Raw genomic sequence first — 16,635 nt, 5'->3', positions numbered from 1 at the left:
TTGCTTCATCAATTAGATTATCAGATTAACTACTTTGATGATTTGGTGTGTTTTCATAGGATTGTTTGATTGATTTATGAAGAAGTTCGATGAGGTTGTGGTTTGCTTCTTTAAAATTTGTTTATCGTTAAAATTTGTTTAAAAATATTAGTGGATAAAAGCCGGAATTTTTGTAAATGACTCTTGCATGATCCTTGAAATCGAACTTCATCTTCAGTGTTGTAAGTGTGGCTGAATGGTTGCTGTAAAAATCTTGTGCCACAATAAAACTGTCGTTGTTAAAGGCAAAGACCGCAAAATTGTAAACCAAGCATGCTCTGGTTCCTATGATATGATAGGTTGTACAACCGTTGTAAAACCGTTCGAAATTTCTTTATAACCATTGTAACACATTTTTACGTTTTCGGTGATTTAGGCACAGCTGAAATCTTCATAAGTAGAATTGAAGTCTCTACAGATGAACAGTTTTAAATTAACAGCAAATAATTCATTTAATTTTAGAATTGCGAAGAATGGTTATCCATATATTTCCATACATCTAATGTTTGTCGGTTGTTCATAGTTTTCACCAAATATATCTAATGCTTGTGGGTTGGTGTTTTCCATAGATACAATTGGCTTAAGCTCTTTAACCCTTATCCCCTTCTTTGCTGTGATAACAGGTCCATTGAAACTGTTTGTTGCATTAAAACTTTCATGTACGTAAACTTTTGCCATTTGCTGACGTCATTCAAGTCAATGAGAATTCTTGAAATTTGTTTGCCAAGTCAAGATGGTTCTATTAAAAAATTAAATCTGTCTTTGTTGTCTGCCAATTTGACTCTTGTTTGAATCTGGTCCGCTTACCTGATGTTATTGTTAGTCTCTTGGCCTATTCTGGAGGCCTGTTTCTAACGATCCTGATTCTATAGGTTATTGTAATGGGTTACAGCTGTAGGTTATTGCAAGAAATGTTTTTCTAGTTTCACTGAGAACACTGAGGACAGTATTTTTGGTAGTGGTTTCTGACTGAGCGTCGTTCTCTAAGTGGCAATTGAACGTTTTAATTCTGGATTCCTGTTTTTTTTTGCTTTGGACACGTCGTTTCGATATGTAGGACCACCTCTATACAGTTTCGTGTGATAAACCAGTTAGCACATCTTGCCTGTTTTTATTTTGTTGCAGCTCTTCACAGCGTTTTCCTGCACATCGACAATTTTATTCGCCTTTACAATCGCTTGCCGATTTATCGAACTTTTGGCATTTTAAGCACTGTTTGAAATGGGGTTCGCAGCGATTAAGTACCCAGTCCATTTATTTGCCAGCTGTTTGCCGAGGTCTGTTACATGGTTGGAAAACTCTATCAAGCAAATTAGTCTTTGGTTTACATGTGGCTTTGCTTCTTATCCGACGAACTTTGAGAACACTCATTTCATCGTGGTTAAGAAGTTCTTGCTTCTATTTGGTTTTTTAAATGCTATGATTAAAATTTACAATTACAAAACGGGTATAGACTTGGCTAATAGCAGAGTCTTTTTGCTTTAGTGATTTGAGGCCTTCATCAGACTGTCCTTTAATTTTGGTCCTTCTGTTAGGATAAAGTCTTTTGGAGGTTCCCTGATGCAATGAATTGAGCGATTGTTTTTCATCCAACGGGCAAAATGCACGTGTGGTATTGTGTCTTGCTTCTTGTATTTGTCGTTTTTATAACAAGTCTGATTGGCTCAGAGTTGGTTTAAGGATAATTTTTGGTTCCCTTGCGTCTTCATTTTGTGCATTTTTAGTTTCATTTTGTTCAAGTTTTTTTGATTTTGATGTTTTCTCGGTAGTGTTTTGTGCTTCAGAGAGAAGTGCACTTAACTGGCTCATTCGGTCAGAGATTTAAAACAGAAACAATTGGAATTGTAAAGGCCTAAGTGAACTAAAAATTTTACGTTTCAATCTACTTGTTAAACATGGGCAAAAATAAGACACTCAACATGAAAATCACTTGCGGTTACGTCCCACAAGAACAGATAACTTGAGTCTTTGATAAACTTATGTCTAAATTTGAATACTAAGCATTGGAAATGCTCAAAATGGAACTCCTGTGATTAAAGTTGCGACCATTGCCAACGGAATTCAATTAATGTCGACAAAAAAACGAGCGTGATCTTGTAATAATTCGCAGACGAGTACAAGCAAAATAAATTCTTCGTCAAATGAAGGAGATCGCAGCAACGGAAGAGAATTCTGGTTTTAGAAACAAAGATTAAAGAATTTCATTAAAGTTACAGAAAATCTAACTTTAATGAAATTTTTTGATCTTTATGTTTCCTCTTCAGTGTTTCGTGCTTCAAAGAGAAGTGCACTTTACTGGCTCATTTCGGTCAGAGCTTGAGAACTTAGAAGCAAATAGTGTCGGGAAGGCCTACTGTGAGCTTAAGATCAGATAAAACAGCCAAAAAGTAACAAAAAGTCGGCATTTTGATCCGTGAGCAACTATTAGTGAAATATTTTTTCACAAAAGCTTCATAATCAAACGACGTTCGTTCTCAAAAAGAAGTACTTGCTTGTTTCTTTCCTGTCACACTGAGAGCACTGATCCCAAAATGACATAAATGAGGTTTTGTCAGAGCCGACTTAGGCCATATACCAAATTCTATTATACCAAACGCCAGACTATCCTAATTATATAATTAAAAACTTGTTTTTAACGTACAAATCCTCAACTAGGGTACCAGTCTACAGATAAGCACAACTACGATACAATTATGTATACCAGTATTATTACAAATTAAAATATTGGAAACAAATTTTGGAAGGGGCTTTCTTTTTGGCCAAGAATAGGCGCCTAGTTGAGCAAAATTACATAAGTGTACGTCCCAGCAGCACATAGCTTTAATCCTTAGACAGGAGTTTCAAAATATAGAAGAGAACTACTACGCATTGATTTTGCTCAAAATGAAGCCCCTGTAAAATTGCGACCAGACCATTACCATTAGAATATTATTGACAAAAAACGAGCATGATCTTGAACTTGTTCCCAGGCAAATACAGGCAAAAAAAACTCAAATGAAAGACTGCAGGAAAAGAATAGAATCTAGACAAAAATATGATAATTGCCAGCAATCTTGCCAATCGAGTCCGATGTTGCAACGCAGCTGTCTATACCAACCAGATCTGGAATAAATTGCACGCTAAACTTTCAAAAAGCAACTGAAAGTGAACTGCTTTTCAGGTGTTATTATGGCAATGCCCATAATATATAAATCATTCGGGATAAATTCTACTGGTTTTAAACGTTAAATTGGTCTGACTAGCTATATTGACTTTGAAATCTGAGATTATTGGTGACCCAAGTTCTAGAAGGATAATTTCTGTTTTCAATTGAAAAACTAATTCCCACTTTTTTATGCCCTCTTGTCTGTTGCTTGAAGCTAAGGAGAGCAAGGCAGCTTAACGGAGAGATTTCGACTTTCCGGAACAAACACAGAATTTATAGTGCGCGAACCTCAGTACAATTGCATGCTAATGCATTTTTGTTACGAACAGAACAACAAGATATAAATCAGCAGCATTTCGTGAGACAAGCTGTTTATTTATCATTCAGATCATTTGACCTCTGGACATACCATAAAAAACGTGTTTGACCTGAATGCAATTATCTATAGCATCCTTCAAACCTATAAAATTTTTTTTATCTGCAGTTTCGTTTCAGGCGACTATTTCATCGTATGATGAAATAATGTCTAGAGTAGTTTCACATGATCCGTCTACCAAAATTGTACTATGTGTACAAAATGTCCAAATCGTTTTTCCAATTGGTGGCTACAAAATTAGCGGAGCTATTGCATTTTTGTAGTAAAGAGCTCCTTACATTTCGATCCTTTACTGCTGCCACAAACACCAAATTCATCAGAAGACAACGAGGTCAAAATGATATAATGTTTGTCAACCTTCTTGTGCCTATCCCACCACCATTTGCAAATTGCACGCTAAAACGCCAAAAATCATCCGAAAGTTAGAATTCCCGGAACAAACACGCAAAAGGTACAGCGTGGTATCCTGAGCACCGTTGCAGGGCACTGCCAGTTTTGTTACGGGCAGGACAGTGCGATATCTAGCATGAACATTCAAATGGCAATTTGTTGCGAAACCATTCCGAGACATTGATTTCTTGACACCGTACCATAATGTGATGACTTACATATTTCGATATGAATACAAACCTTTTTTTCGGTGTATACTTGGTTTTAGGCGACGATTTCGGCCTATACTATCAATGAAATGCTGTCTAGAGTAGTTTCACTTGATTGTCTAGCAGATTGCAAAATGACTGGAACAGGAGCATTTGTGTAGCAAAGAGTACGTTACAATTCAAACAAAATCAACAGGGAATTAGAAGTCCGAAATAAAGAGTGTGTTAGCCCTCCCTCTCTCTCTCTCTCTCTCTCTCTCTCTCTCTCTCTCTCTCTCTCTCTCTCTCTCTCTCTTCTCTCTCTCTCTTTCTCTCTCTCTCTTTCTCTCTCGCTACCACCACGGTAATCGGCAATAGCAAGGACCAGTGGAAAACCAGTGGAAAACATTATCAAAAATTAGCAAAAAATTTTCTAGATAATTACAAGCACAACAGATTCTTGGTCAAATGAAGGAGACCGCAAGAACGGAACATAATACAGTGAACAATATTTTGGCAAATCAAGTCAAATGATGAAGACCAGGTGTCCAACCAGATCAGCAAAAAATTGCTCTAATCGCGAAAACATTTTGAAATGCTGCCTATAGTTGTCTCAAAAGATTGTCACGCTCTGATATTGGCCTCTCTGAACAGACACGCACAGTGGTATATAAAGCTTCAGCATTTTGTGGCGCAAGTTTTTTAATCATTCAGAGCATTAGCTCTTTGGACCTCTTCCATTAAAACAAAAAGTTGCCTTACATATGTCAATATGAATGCAAATCTGTAATCTGGTCTATAGATTTGTTTTAGACAACTATTCTAGCCTTGCTATCAATTTAATGCTGACTACAGTAGTTTCACATGACTGTCTAGGAAACAATTCTCCAGTTTTTTAATGCAGATTGTCAGCTGCAAATTAACCACAGCAAAATTGACGTGTAGCGAGTCTGCATTACACTTCGGTATTGGACTGCTGACACAAAAATTGAAATCATCAGGATACAACGAGTTCAAAATGAGGGGCGTGCCAAACCTCTGTCGCACTATTTGACTATTCGTACTCACTTTGCCGACTAATTTTTTGCCGACTATGAAGCGCAAGTTACTATGATTATTTGGGACCGTGAAGTTGAAAGTATTTGTTGAATTAAGTGCCAATTTTTGCACAGCTAACCCAGGAAAGTAGTGAAAGACAGCAGTGAAGCCTCGAGGTCAGATATTGACCTCACTGAACAGACACGCACGAGTTACAGAATGCAACCCTGAGTTCGATTACAATTTCTCTCGAACAGGCGGCATGGAATTGATTAAATATTTATGTCTACAAAAGGGAAGGTACCCTGCACGCACAGAATCTGTAAAGCAAAAGCCTTGCAGAAAGTTACCTTTACGAACATAGCCGGCAGATTGCCAGAAGATAGCCGCAATAGCTTCGTAGATCTGCAGTCTCAAAAAAGAAACAATTCATCTTTTCATTGAAGGCTGATATTTCATGTTTGATTAAAATCTGTTTAAGTTTTTACTGTCTCTATTAGCGGCTCTCAAATATACATTTAGAGTGACACGTTACCACATAGCCTTCTCTTTGAATTAAAGTAAATAAAATTCAGTTTCAATTTGAAGACGTCATTTTTGAGATTGAGGTAAATCAAATGTGACCCAAAGTTCAATCATGCGAATGAACAAAAAACTCTCCCCACTAAGAGCGAAAAAGGACGTCACGCTTACAATTCAGTTGAAATTGCATGACCGAACAAACAAAGCAGATTTGAAGTGGTTCTGACGTCATATGGTCGTAAAAAATATTCGACAAAATTAAAAGAATGCCAATAATAGCCCCAGCTATCGCTGTGCGGTTATTAACAAATACTCGACACTTCGTTCGGCAGCAAATAAAAAACACGTAGTACCCAGAACAGCAAATATTCCCTTTCTGGGAGCATACTTTCAAGAACACAGACTCGTGGTATCTGCACCTGAATAACTGTCCCAGGTTCGGCTCTCATCCATCTACTTTGAGCTTTTGAGGTCATTGGCCTCTCGATCTCTCGATATGTTCTCTTAACCATGCTGCTCAATGCGGCTCTTTAACATGCTCTTCGGGAGGCCTCTTGAGCATGCAAAATTTGTATCGCCTTTTAGAGCTCACGCTTTTTATATTTAGGATAGGATAGGATATTCTGATTGGATTATACGAACTAGTTGAAACAATGCTGACATGCACGAAAATGAAACCTTAAGATGTTGTCTCCAAACAATCCAAGAAAAGTCTCACGATTGCCGCTGTTTTTGAGAGAACATTCGTATTCCAGCCGTATTTCGAAAAATGGATTCACGATTAGCTTCTGAACCATAAAAGGAACTTGCCGTAGAAATAATTGAACAATCTACAATACGATCGTCGTTGACATCCAATCAGTTGATAGTGAACCCAATGAATACTACCTCATGACAAGATATCAATTCAATATTTCAAAGCACACTTTTTGGCTACAGAAAAGCCTTAAGATCAAAGAAACAAGATGCCCATCTTGGAGCTTAATACCCATTGGCGTATGTCTGGCACACTAGACTCAGAGATTACTGGTTCGAATCCAGTACTACTGTAGTGACGCCTGCTTAAACTGCCCTCCTAACAGATTATGGAACGAGACCGTCTCTGAGCTCATCAGAAATGACGATAGTTAGAAATTATGAGAGATGCAAAATTCAAGTGAGTTTTAGGTTGAGAGCGAACAACCTGATGTAAATTGTGCACAAGATAAGCAAGCCATCATCAACGTCCATCATCACACCCCTTGTGTTCCTCTAAGTCTTAATTTTCACCTTATGAAAGACGGTGTTTTTCCAAAATTTACTACGGACGTGAGAGTCAGCCTTGTGAAATGATTTGGGAGATCTTGAGTGCCAACTTTGTCAACGACTCATCACAATCACAATCACTTTGGGCCTCAATTAGTAACAAGTAAACTTTTGGCGTTAAGAACTAGAATCAGAAGTTTTTTGTTATAGGTAGGACGGCCTGCCAAAAGTCACCCAAAAAAATCTGCCTTAATCGTAACCCCCAGATGTTTGAGTCGTATGCCTATTTAAAATTTTTTGACAGTCACGTAACCTTCCTTTGCTACATGCACATTGCTAGATTGAAATTTGGCACAGACCTGGATTCTGAATCTTGCATTGCAGCTTTCCGTTATCTTGAAACCTTCAAAGGTTTTTAATCAGATTCGTGTTCCTATTTGCTGGTAACGAACCTGACAGCATCTCTTTTGCTGCCTTGGTTTTTGTCTTCAATCAACTGTACTTAGTAGGCCATCTTCCATTTTGAGGGGAAAATGTAACATATGAACACAGTATGGGATAAACCGATTTCGTTTGTAGCTAAGCGTAATGACCAATTGGAAGCAGACCGAAATTACAAAAAGTCCATGTTTTACGCTAGCTTAGAAATGGATGAAATAATTCCCCGAAAAATTGGTGTATCATTTCAAAGCTTGCTTCACAATAAAATCTATCCTTTTTTTATCAATTTACCAAGAGAAGTTCCGTGAATACGCGCATGCGCACAGGAAATTTAGATTTTCTAATAGTCTTCCATAAAAATCAAGTATTTTGAACCTAAATATTTGTTTTCGTTTATTGATTGCTTTTATCTGAGCAGGACTCGTTACCATGCCAAAAGTGCCGCAACTCAGGTCACCGCTTCTGTCTGCCTTAACATTAATTTTTTGTCTTACCTATACAGCCTCCGGTAGTACACTGGAACTGCTCTGGACCACAGAAGCAGAGCACCTCGTCAGACAGATCTCCACAGTCATCGAATCCATCGCACTTCTGTCTCTCTTCAATGCAGAAGCCATTAGTGCACTTGAATTTGTGAATTGTGCAAGAACATCGAAACTCATCGCTGAAATATGTATTTAAGTCTTAACAATTGATATAAGAGATTTGAATGATGCGAATTGACATGTAATGTTTAGACTTGGTTCAATAAACCACTAATGGAACACAATAATGCAACGCTACGGATGAAACTTGTTAATTAAAAGGACTACTAGAAATAATAACAAATAAACAGATGAAACCAGAACTCGATATCTAGTCTTAAATCAAATTCTCATCAGATAAAACCTAAGCAAACAAATTACCCTATGCTTCATTAGAAAAGATATGGAACCTGTACTCATTGCGACTGGGTAACAGGTTAACAAAAAAAGAGTAAAAAATTGCGAAGTTCAAAAATAGGATTCTATTTTTGCAAACAATTTCTAAGTAATTAATACCATTAGATAGTAACTGAAATCACTAAAATGTTTATTTATACCTCCATAAAACCAATTGAGTCCTGCCATTATCCAGCGTACGTCATACGACAACACAAACAAATACCGGCAAATTCAAAGACAAAAAAACTAGGCGAAAACGGCAGGATAGCCATTAAAACCAAAACTTGCCACTAAGAACATTAATTGCGCAATATTTCCAATCCAATGGGACATACCATTGATTTTGTAAAAAAAATAACACACCAAGAATATTCGTTGAAATTAAATTATTTAAAATTCCAACATTTTATCAAATCTTGCATAACAGTAATAACAAAGCCGAGAGACAAATGCTTGAAACCGAAGTCGGTTGAATTACTGCTCACTGCAAACGCTCGCGACCTCTCTTTACAAAGAAAAAGATGTAAATTGACCGAAAAAAGGTTTAAAAAACCGCGAAGGTCGAAATTCCAAATTCCTCAATTTTGTAAACATTTTACCCATAATTTGAAATTGTCAGTAATTTACAACTATAAACGCGGATATTTAGAAGACTGCACCCCATTAAAACCTACATTTTTTCACCGTAAGGCTCAATGGTGAGATCAAGATCACCCGTGATAGTGCTGCACGGCTAAGAAAAAAGAAAACGCTCAAATGTTTAAATATTTGCGAAATAGATCAATTTTTGAACAATTTTGTTCAGTATATCAAAAGTTCAGAGGTTTTTTTGATCCAGCGGGAGTACAACTAATTCTTTTTGTGCCTAATGACCGCAGTTACAAAGTTTACATTCCGCAATTTTAGAAAGTGGGCTGAAGCTTATTTCGTCCCATTTTTGACGAAAAAGTAGCAATTTTAACATACTTTAGCAAAATTGACGAAAAGTTGGCCGAAAGATACGGAAAGTGTGAATAACAGCTCGTCTACTATCCACAAAATTTCAAACTTCGGTACCACCCTGTAAAAAGGGAAAAATATTTTAGTTCCAAATTTTGCGCTGGACGGGCTGGGCTGTCTACTGATACCACTGATTAGCAGTCGCCCAAAATTGACAAAACAAAACGTTTGTTTTTGCTGGTTTTATTAAATAATTTTACGGATCCAGTAAAAATGCCAGGGTACCCAGAAACCTGCATTGCATTTCGTACAAGCAAATTAAATTCTTTATTCCAAATTTTTGATGAACAATTTTGTTTTCGTTTTTCTCGAACGAATCTTTTTTTGTGTAATTACTTGCATTAAAGTTAATCAGAACTCGTTAGATTCTTAGAAGCCGCTAGCCTGTCACAGGAATTTTTTCTGTGATTTGCTCAAATTGAAAAATTGAATTAATGTGCTCGAAATTTGAGAAATTTTAAGGTAATAACTGAGATAGAGAAGAACTGCTACCTCATGTTTAACAAATTACACATTACATTACCCAATTTTTTGACAAATTTGTGTTTGATAGAATTCCTAATTTTTGCTAAAATTCAATTAGTGACCCTTTTTCTGGAGGATATTTTATACATAAAACATGGACAAACCAAGGAAGCACAAATTCTTCGAACGACAGGCGGTACAATTTAATTCAGAGTGGCTGTAGCAAAGAACTTCTTTTGCTGGAAGCAAAAAAAATTCCGACTAGGGAGTGACTCGATCCTGCGTGCTCTTGCGTTCTAGATTGAAGCACTTACCATTCGGTTATCAGGCTCTAATGCTACCATAACGTACAATCTTTTATTTTGCAGTGCAGACAATAAGAACAATTATGTCAAATTAAGCGAGAACAGTCAAGCAAAAACTTTGCATGATACTTTTACAATAGTTGCTTTAAACTTCGTTTGAGAAGGACCAATTTTGATGTCTGATCTATCACTCATTTCCAATTGTACAAGACTCGTGAGACCCAAAAAAATAGTTCTCAGAAATTGATTGTATGTTTGGTTTTTACACCATTAATAACGGTTGTTCTTCAATATTTCTATCTGCCTATATGGCGAAAGTTGTGAGCTGAGGTCGGAGCATCATGTGCATAAGTACATTAAGGATGCTGTCAATTTGAAGTTAATTTGAGTTCTGCTAATTTGAAAATATTTCTACCTTCCATCAGCGCAGTCGGGCACCCCATCACAAATGGCAGCATTAGGGACACATCCACTAATGTCTTCACACCTCCACTTTCCAAAGGAGCATGAGCAATCCACCTCGTCACTGAAGTCTCCACAGTCGTTCACTCTGTCACACCTCGTTGTGTACTCCACACACGCTCCATTCGTACATTGGAACTGATAAATAGAGAAAACAATCATTTCTTCACAACCAAAAATGTACCAGCTCAATATTGTACAAGAATATTGTCCTGATAGTTTTTGTGCTTTTTGTCTTTAGATATTTTTTGTACACTGTTAAATTATTTGCTGCAAATATTACTTTAGACGGTTAGGTCGGTTTCTAATAGAAACACGTGTATCCTGTTTCATTAAATTCCCGAACAGCGATTGTAAGAATTAAAACTTCTAAAATTTCTAAACTTCCAAACTTCCACTTCCAAACTTCCAATGATTATACTGCCGTTTAAATAAGCTGCAAGAATTTAACATTAGTCCATCTATATTTCCTATCTTTACTTTTTTCCAAGTCAACTGAAACATCAGAAAATAATTTTAAAATGAAAAGTTAAATTTAAAAGGAAGAAATTGGAGACACATTAATTCGGGCAACAATTCGAGCTTCCAGACTAAGAACCAAGCATCCGAGAACCAACCTTCCCAATATAAATTTCGGTCTTAAAGTGTGGACCGCTTCCTTACATTAACAAAGAGTAGGGAGGGCTCTTAAGAACTGCTCAGCCACCTAATGCCCTCTGGTATACTTGTATCCCTTTTTAAGGACGAAAAGTCGAAGGCGTCCGACAAATGCCAAAAAGGGGCAAGCATGACTAATATAATTGCTGCATACTTCGTTTGGGCAATTAATAACCATCCACTAAGATCTAATCTGGCTGAAATTGGACGCTAAAGTCCCTCAAGACACTCAAGACATTCAAGTCACTCAAGTCAGTCAAGATTTTTACATTCAACTTAACGTAATGAATCTAATAATTTATTTCACTATGGCCTGTTCTTTCTATTTAATAACTAGCTATAATTTTTTAAACTGACCTCTCCCTCTTCGCAGAAGCATCTCATTTCATCAGAGAAGTCTCCACAGTCATTCCTGCTGTTGCACTCCAGGTCTTTAGGGATACACCTTCCATTTGTGCATGTGAAGTGGTGGGGGGCACACCAGCAGAAGATCTCGTCACTTCCATCCCCACACTGGTTGTCACCATCACACACCTTCAAAAATCAATTAAGTGATCAACTAACTCAATCTTAATTTTCGAAATCTACCAAGTTTATATGGAACACTAAGCGTAAACGGTAAACAATTTGAAATATAACAAAGATTGGGGTCAAATGACATCAAATTAACCACGCAAGAGAAGGCCGAAGATGAGCAATCCCCCCTCCCCCTCCCCCTCCCCCCTCCCCCACCCCTAGCGCACATTTCATTCATATTTTACAGTGATTCACTACTTAATGATACATTCTTTGTAACTGAATAGCTTACAATCGAAGGCTGAGTGCACGCGGATGGTTGAAATTTTAGGGTCAGATTTTCCAACAGAAATGCCCGAACTTAAGGCCCGAATAATTTGTACGGTTACTACGTTCGTGTACTAATAAGTTTAATATTTCGCCCAGTTCCCACTTTGCAGCCTTTTGTGCATAAACGTTGCTTGAATAACTGATGTGTTTGGTGACGTCATTAAGTTTACCTTTTCGAATCTGACACATTCCTCATTAGCACATGCGAACTTCTCTCGATCGCAGACACATCCACTCTCGTCATTGTAGATTCCACCACCTTGACAGTCAACCTAAAACGCCAGCACAATCAATGCCCACACTAAATTATGATCCAATTATTTTTTCCAAGACATCGCGAGTACGAGTCAGGATTTCGTCGTGTACCCAAATATTTCCTTGTTTTTTTCTTGGCATAAACAAATCCTTGTGCTTCAAGCCAAAAGTCAGGTTGAAATTCTATTTATTTCGAGCACTTGTTACTGCCAGGTGAAAAAAAATGATCAGATTTAAGATTCAGTGCTTTTCTCGTGTCAAAATTGCTTCGTCTTGGTCTCAAGTTCACTTCCGAGTGCGCTTCCGAGATTAATTCGGTCTCGAATAGTCTGCTCAGGGATTGCTTCTACCTCAGGGCGGGCTTCAAAATCTCGCGAGCACGAAAGTCTGATCCGAGATCACTTGGTTCTGCACAATCTCATCCAAAGTCACTTGATCGTTTTGGTCTGGCACCTTAATCTGGTTGGGCGTCCATTGAAATTTATATTTTGCACATTCAATTTAATTTATTCACAATTTATGATGTTACCTTTCCGTCACATAGCCACTCTGATGGGATGCAGTTGTCAGTGACAGGGCATTGATACTGGTTGAAGGAACAGGCCTCACAAAACAACTCATCCGACCAATCAAGACAGTCATTGTTATGATCACACACCTAAACACATGTAAGACAGTCATAACTTTACCCACTGCTCACGGCCAATAATTTTCTCTTACTGTCAAGACCCACCAACGTCATAGTCCTCGTATTGATAGTTAGCAACAAAACCTCGAACTTGGGCTTCTCTTATAAGCAGTTTTTGTTGACGTGTCAACTGATTTTTGTCCTCGTTATGCCTTCTTAAAATCTTGGTGCTAACTGTTTTTTAAATGAGGTTTTCAGAGTTCGTCGAGGCTTTATCTCTGAAGCTGAATAAGTAGAGCTTCTTGTCAATATATCTCAAGCAAATCTTATGTACAATTTACATAAGGCTGTTCTCTCTCAACCTCCTAACATCCCCTCCTTAGTTAACTGCTCTATTTAAGATATTCATACGGTGATGGCTGAGTATTTCCACAATAGCGTGCACCATAAACACTGTGGACACTATCTACACGAAATCAAAAAATCCATCGAGACTCCTTTTTAACTCACATGTGTCTCGTCAATACAGCGTCCATTACCACACGTGTACTGTCCAGGAGGACACTTGAAACAGCTGATCTCATCTGTCATGTCTCCACAGTCATTGGCACTGTTGCACAGTTCTATGCTCAGAATACATCTACCATTCCCACACTAAACAAAGCAATACACTTGAATTACAAGAACCAAGAATTTTTGGATTGTATTCGGCGAAAGAAAGATTTATATTACATACGCGTATTATTTCAATTTCTTGTTCTTGGTACACATACTTTTCACTTAATCAGTTGATCACTTAATAAGTTAATCAGTCCTTTTTCACCAAAACATTTCGCCAATTAAATGCATTGTGATGTGAAACTGTTTATTTTCCGTCCCTTTCTAACTATAACCTTCTATATCGGACTTGATCCCTTTTTTTCAATTCCGCTATCCAAATCTAAACAGTCCAAAAGCGGATTTTTTAGAGTTTTCCACATTTATAGATCTTTTCAGTTTGAGCCCCCACCCTCAGCTTCGTGGGTGCAAACAATCTGTGCCCTCAAGCCCATGCCTTACTGTGACTGAAGGTTGAATGAAGTTCTGGTGGGACAAAAAGAAGAGATCCATGAATTTGAGTTCATTGGGGGAGAAAATTGTTCTTAATTAAATTTTAATAAAGGCTAGAACAACTATAACCAAAAACTAAAAACCACGCAACACGCACAAGATCTTACCCATTATATTAAAATTGGAAAATATCAAATACCGCAACAAGAATTAAGCCACCCGCGTTCAATTTAGACAATTTTTAAATACGATTGGAAAAAAAATACTAACATTACATTGTTCGAATTCCTAAAGAACTACTCATTGTATTCTTGCGATCACCATAATCATGGAAGAAAACAAGCACTAACATTCGAATTTGGACTCTCTCTAACATTCGAAGTAGTTGATAAAATTTGCGTTGCCTTAGAAAAATAAAAAATCTAAATCAAAATCAAAGCAAACACTTTAGAACAATTTTAAAGATTTTCGAAACAACGATAACTCAAATTTTCACGGAACTCGCATCGCATTACCTCAATCTGTGTTTTGAGTTAAAAACCAACAGTTGTAGAAAATAGTTCTAATCTACCAGCAGCAGCAGCAGCCGGAAACTAGTTTTACAGTTAGGCGTCACGCATATTAATTGAGCTAAGCGGCCCACCGGAATTTTTATCGTAAGATCTGATAAGATGCTGATCAAACATCCGGTCTCACACGACGATAATTTTGCCCTACGTGAATCATGTATTAACTAAGATACTTATCGGATCGTTTTATTCAATTTTACTGAATTGCTCATACACGATGTTATTAGGCCCTACACGATTGTCCACGGGACAGAATTTTTATTAAGATCTGATGTTAAGATGACGTGTTTTAATGATTTCACTAATGCCGTATAAGGTAGTCAAGTTCCTATGAAAATAACAGGTTAACTGGCCAATTATGAAAATTGATTTTTTTGACCGCTCTCCAAAATTCAAAAAAAATCAGGCCTGGGTTGCTCTGGATCTAAGATCGCCATCAAAAACGACGCTACGTTCCTTTGAGCCCCGAGGAAAGAAGCAGCCAATATTTCGCCACTGAAAGTTGTCGGCCTTTTGGTATAACCGCTGTTATAAATTTTATAGCTTTTAATTTTTGCTGATTTGCGCGTTTCTCATTTCCCATGATTTTGCTATCGTCTTTTATATTGGTGCCTTTATGTAAGAGCCTTCACTTTTGCCTTTTGACTTTCCCTACTTCAAGCATGTGATGTCTATGGCCTGCTACCAGCAATCGTCAAAATTTATCAGCACAACCCGATCAGTATTTTTGATTTTGACTGGCCGTAAAAATAAAAAATGGTTTAGGTAACTGGAGACAAGTTCATATTTTTCATGGCAGACGAACTGATGACAAATTATCCGCTGACAGTAATTGAGTTGCTGAGCAATCTTATTTCCAGATTACTTCAGTTTTTCTGAATCTAAGTTAATCTATATATCAAGCTATATGTGGCTGTTTTCAGACCAGATGTTGTTTTTGATAAAATTTGGTTGCTGATGATAAATCCATTTTGTTTCATAAAAGCAAGAGTAATAAACTTCCTAAATGTTCAATAAACTTTTAGTTGAGCTTCAATAAAACTAAATGTGATTCCAAATCTGGTTTTTGGAAGTATGTGGCACTTGTTCTAAAACATACAGTTTCCCTTGCATTAGAACGCAGATTCTTACATCAATTGTTCCTTTATTTTTCACCAAAAGTTGCAGCTAAAGTAACTGTTTTTCTCACTTTCTATTCTGTTTCTTCTCTTTGTTCTTTTCATTCACTTTTTGTCTCATTTTCTTTCTCAATGTGTTGTCTTTCTGTTCTCTCTTTCCTCACTTCCTAACACTTTTTTTTACTTCTTTCAATTTTTTTTGTCCCTTTCTTTGATCATTTTCTCTGTCTGCATTTTCTCATTTTTCACCTTATTACTTTCTAACTTTGCTTCTCACTTTGCTCTCACTTTTCCTCTTCTTTCCTCGATTTTTTTGCATTGTAGGCTCATATTTGCAATAAAGGCCCAAATAAATTGCTTTTGCAAGACCCGAACAGATCGTGTTCCCTTCAATCTATGTTTGAAACATTGGTACTCCTTCACTTTTGTCTCACTTTCAATTCTCAATTTCTTGTCTCACTTTCCGTTCTCGCTTTCTTCACTTCCTTTACTCACGTTCTTCGACTCACTTCTTTCACTTTCTTTTCTCCCTTTTTTTGCTTTTTTTGACTGTTTTCTCACATTTCACCTTATCATTTTCTTCTAACCTTGCTTCTCTCACTTTTCTCTCACTTCTCTTCTTTCTTTCCTCGGTTTTATGCAAGTAGGCTTATATTTGGCAAGAAGGCCCCCGGAAATTGCTTTGCAAGACCCGAACAGGTCATCTGCCCTTCAATCTATGTTTGAAACATTGGTACTCCTCCGAGCAATTGTTTGTTCTCTGAACTGATAAAAGCACTACTTTTAACAGAGTGTTTGAGCAGAGCGATCTCATTATAACAGGAGTAAGAACGGAGGTTCATGTTAGCGATGGTCCTAACAAATTTGCTTTGAAATGGCCCTAACAGACCTTGTGCCCTTCAATCTTGAGTTTGAAACTTTAGTTTTCTTCGAGTAATTGTTTGTTCTTTGAGTTGTTACATGCACTGCTTTTA

The 16,635-nt window shown here is 37.2% G+C and overlaps 1 protein-coding gene across 1 annotated transcript in view; it reads right to left on the bottom strand.

Annotated features, from left to right (window-relative positions):
• The window catches only part of LOC142341432 (uncharacterized), a 68,844-nt gene that overhangs the window by 32,336 nt on the left and 19,873 nt on the right, over positions 1 to 16,635 (bottom strand). Inside the window, exons 3-8 of the mRNA XM_075392366.1 lie at positions 13,435 to 13,578; positions 12,826 to 12,954; positions 12,212 to 12,313; positions 11,553 to 11,729; positions 10,492 to 10,676; positions 7,879 to 8,048 (exon numbers count right to left, since the gene is read on the bottom strand). Coding sequence (XP_075248481.1) covers positions 7,879 to 8,048; positions 10,492 to 10,676; positions 11,553 to 11,729; positions 12,212 to 12,313; positions 12,826 to 12,954; positions 13,435 to 13,578 — 907 coding nt within the window. The remainder of the gene's footprint in view (positions 1 to 7,878; positions 8,049 to 10,491; positions 10,677 to 11,552; positions 11,730 to 12,211; positions 12,314 to 12,825; positions 12,955 to 13,434; positions 13,579 to 16,635) is intronic.

This window comes from Convolutriloba macropyga, chromosome 6 (assembly GCF_964194025.1).
Source record: "Convolutriloba macropyga chromosome 6, txConMacr16.3, whole genome shotgun sequence".
Taxonomy (NCBI): Eukaryota; Metazoa; Xenacoelomorpha; order Acoela; family Convolutidae; genus Convolutriloba; species Convolutriloba macropyga.
The sequence above is the reverse complement of the archived record's forward strand: the minus strand, read 5'-3'. Positions and strand labels throughout refer to the sequence as shown.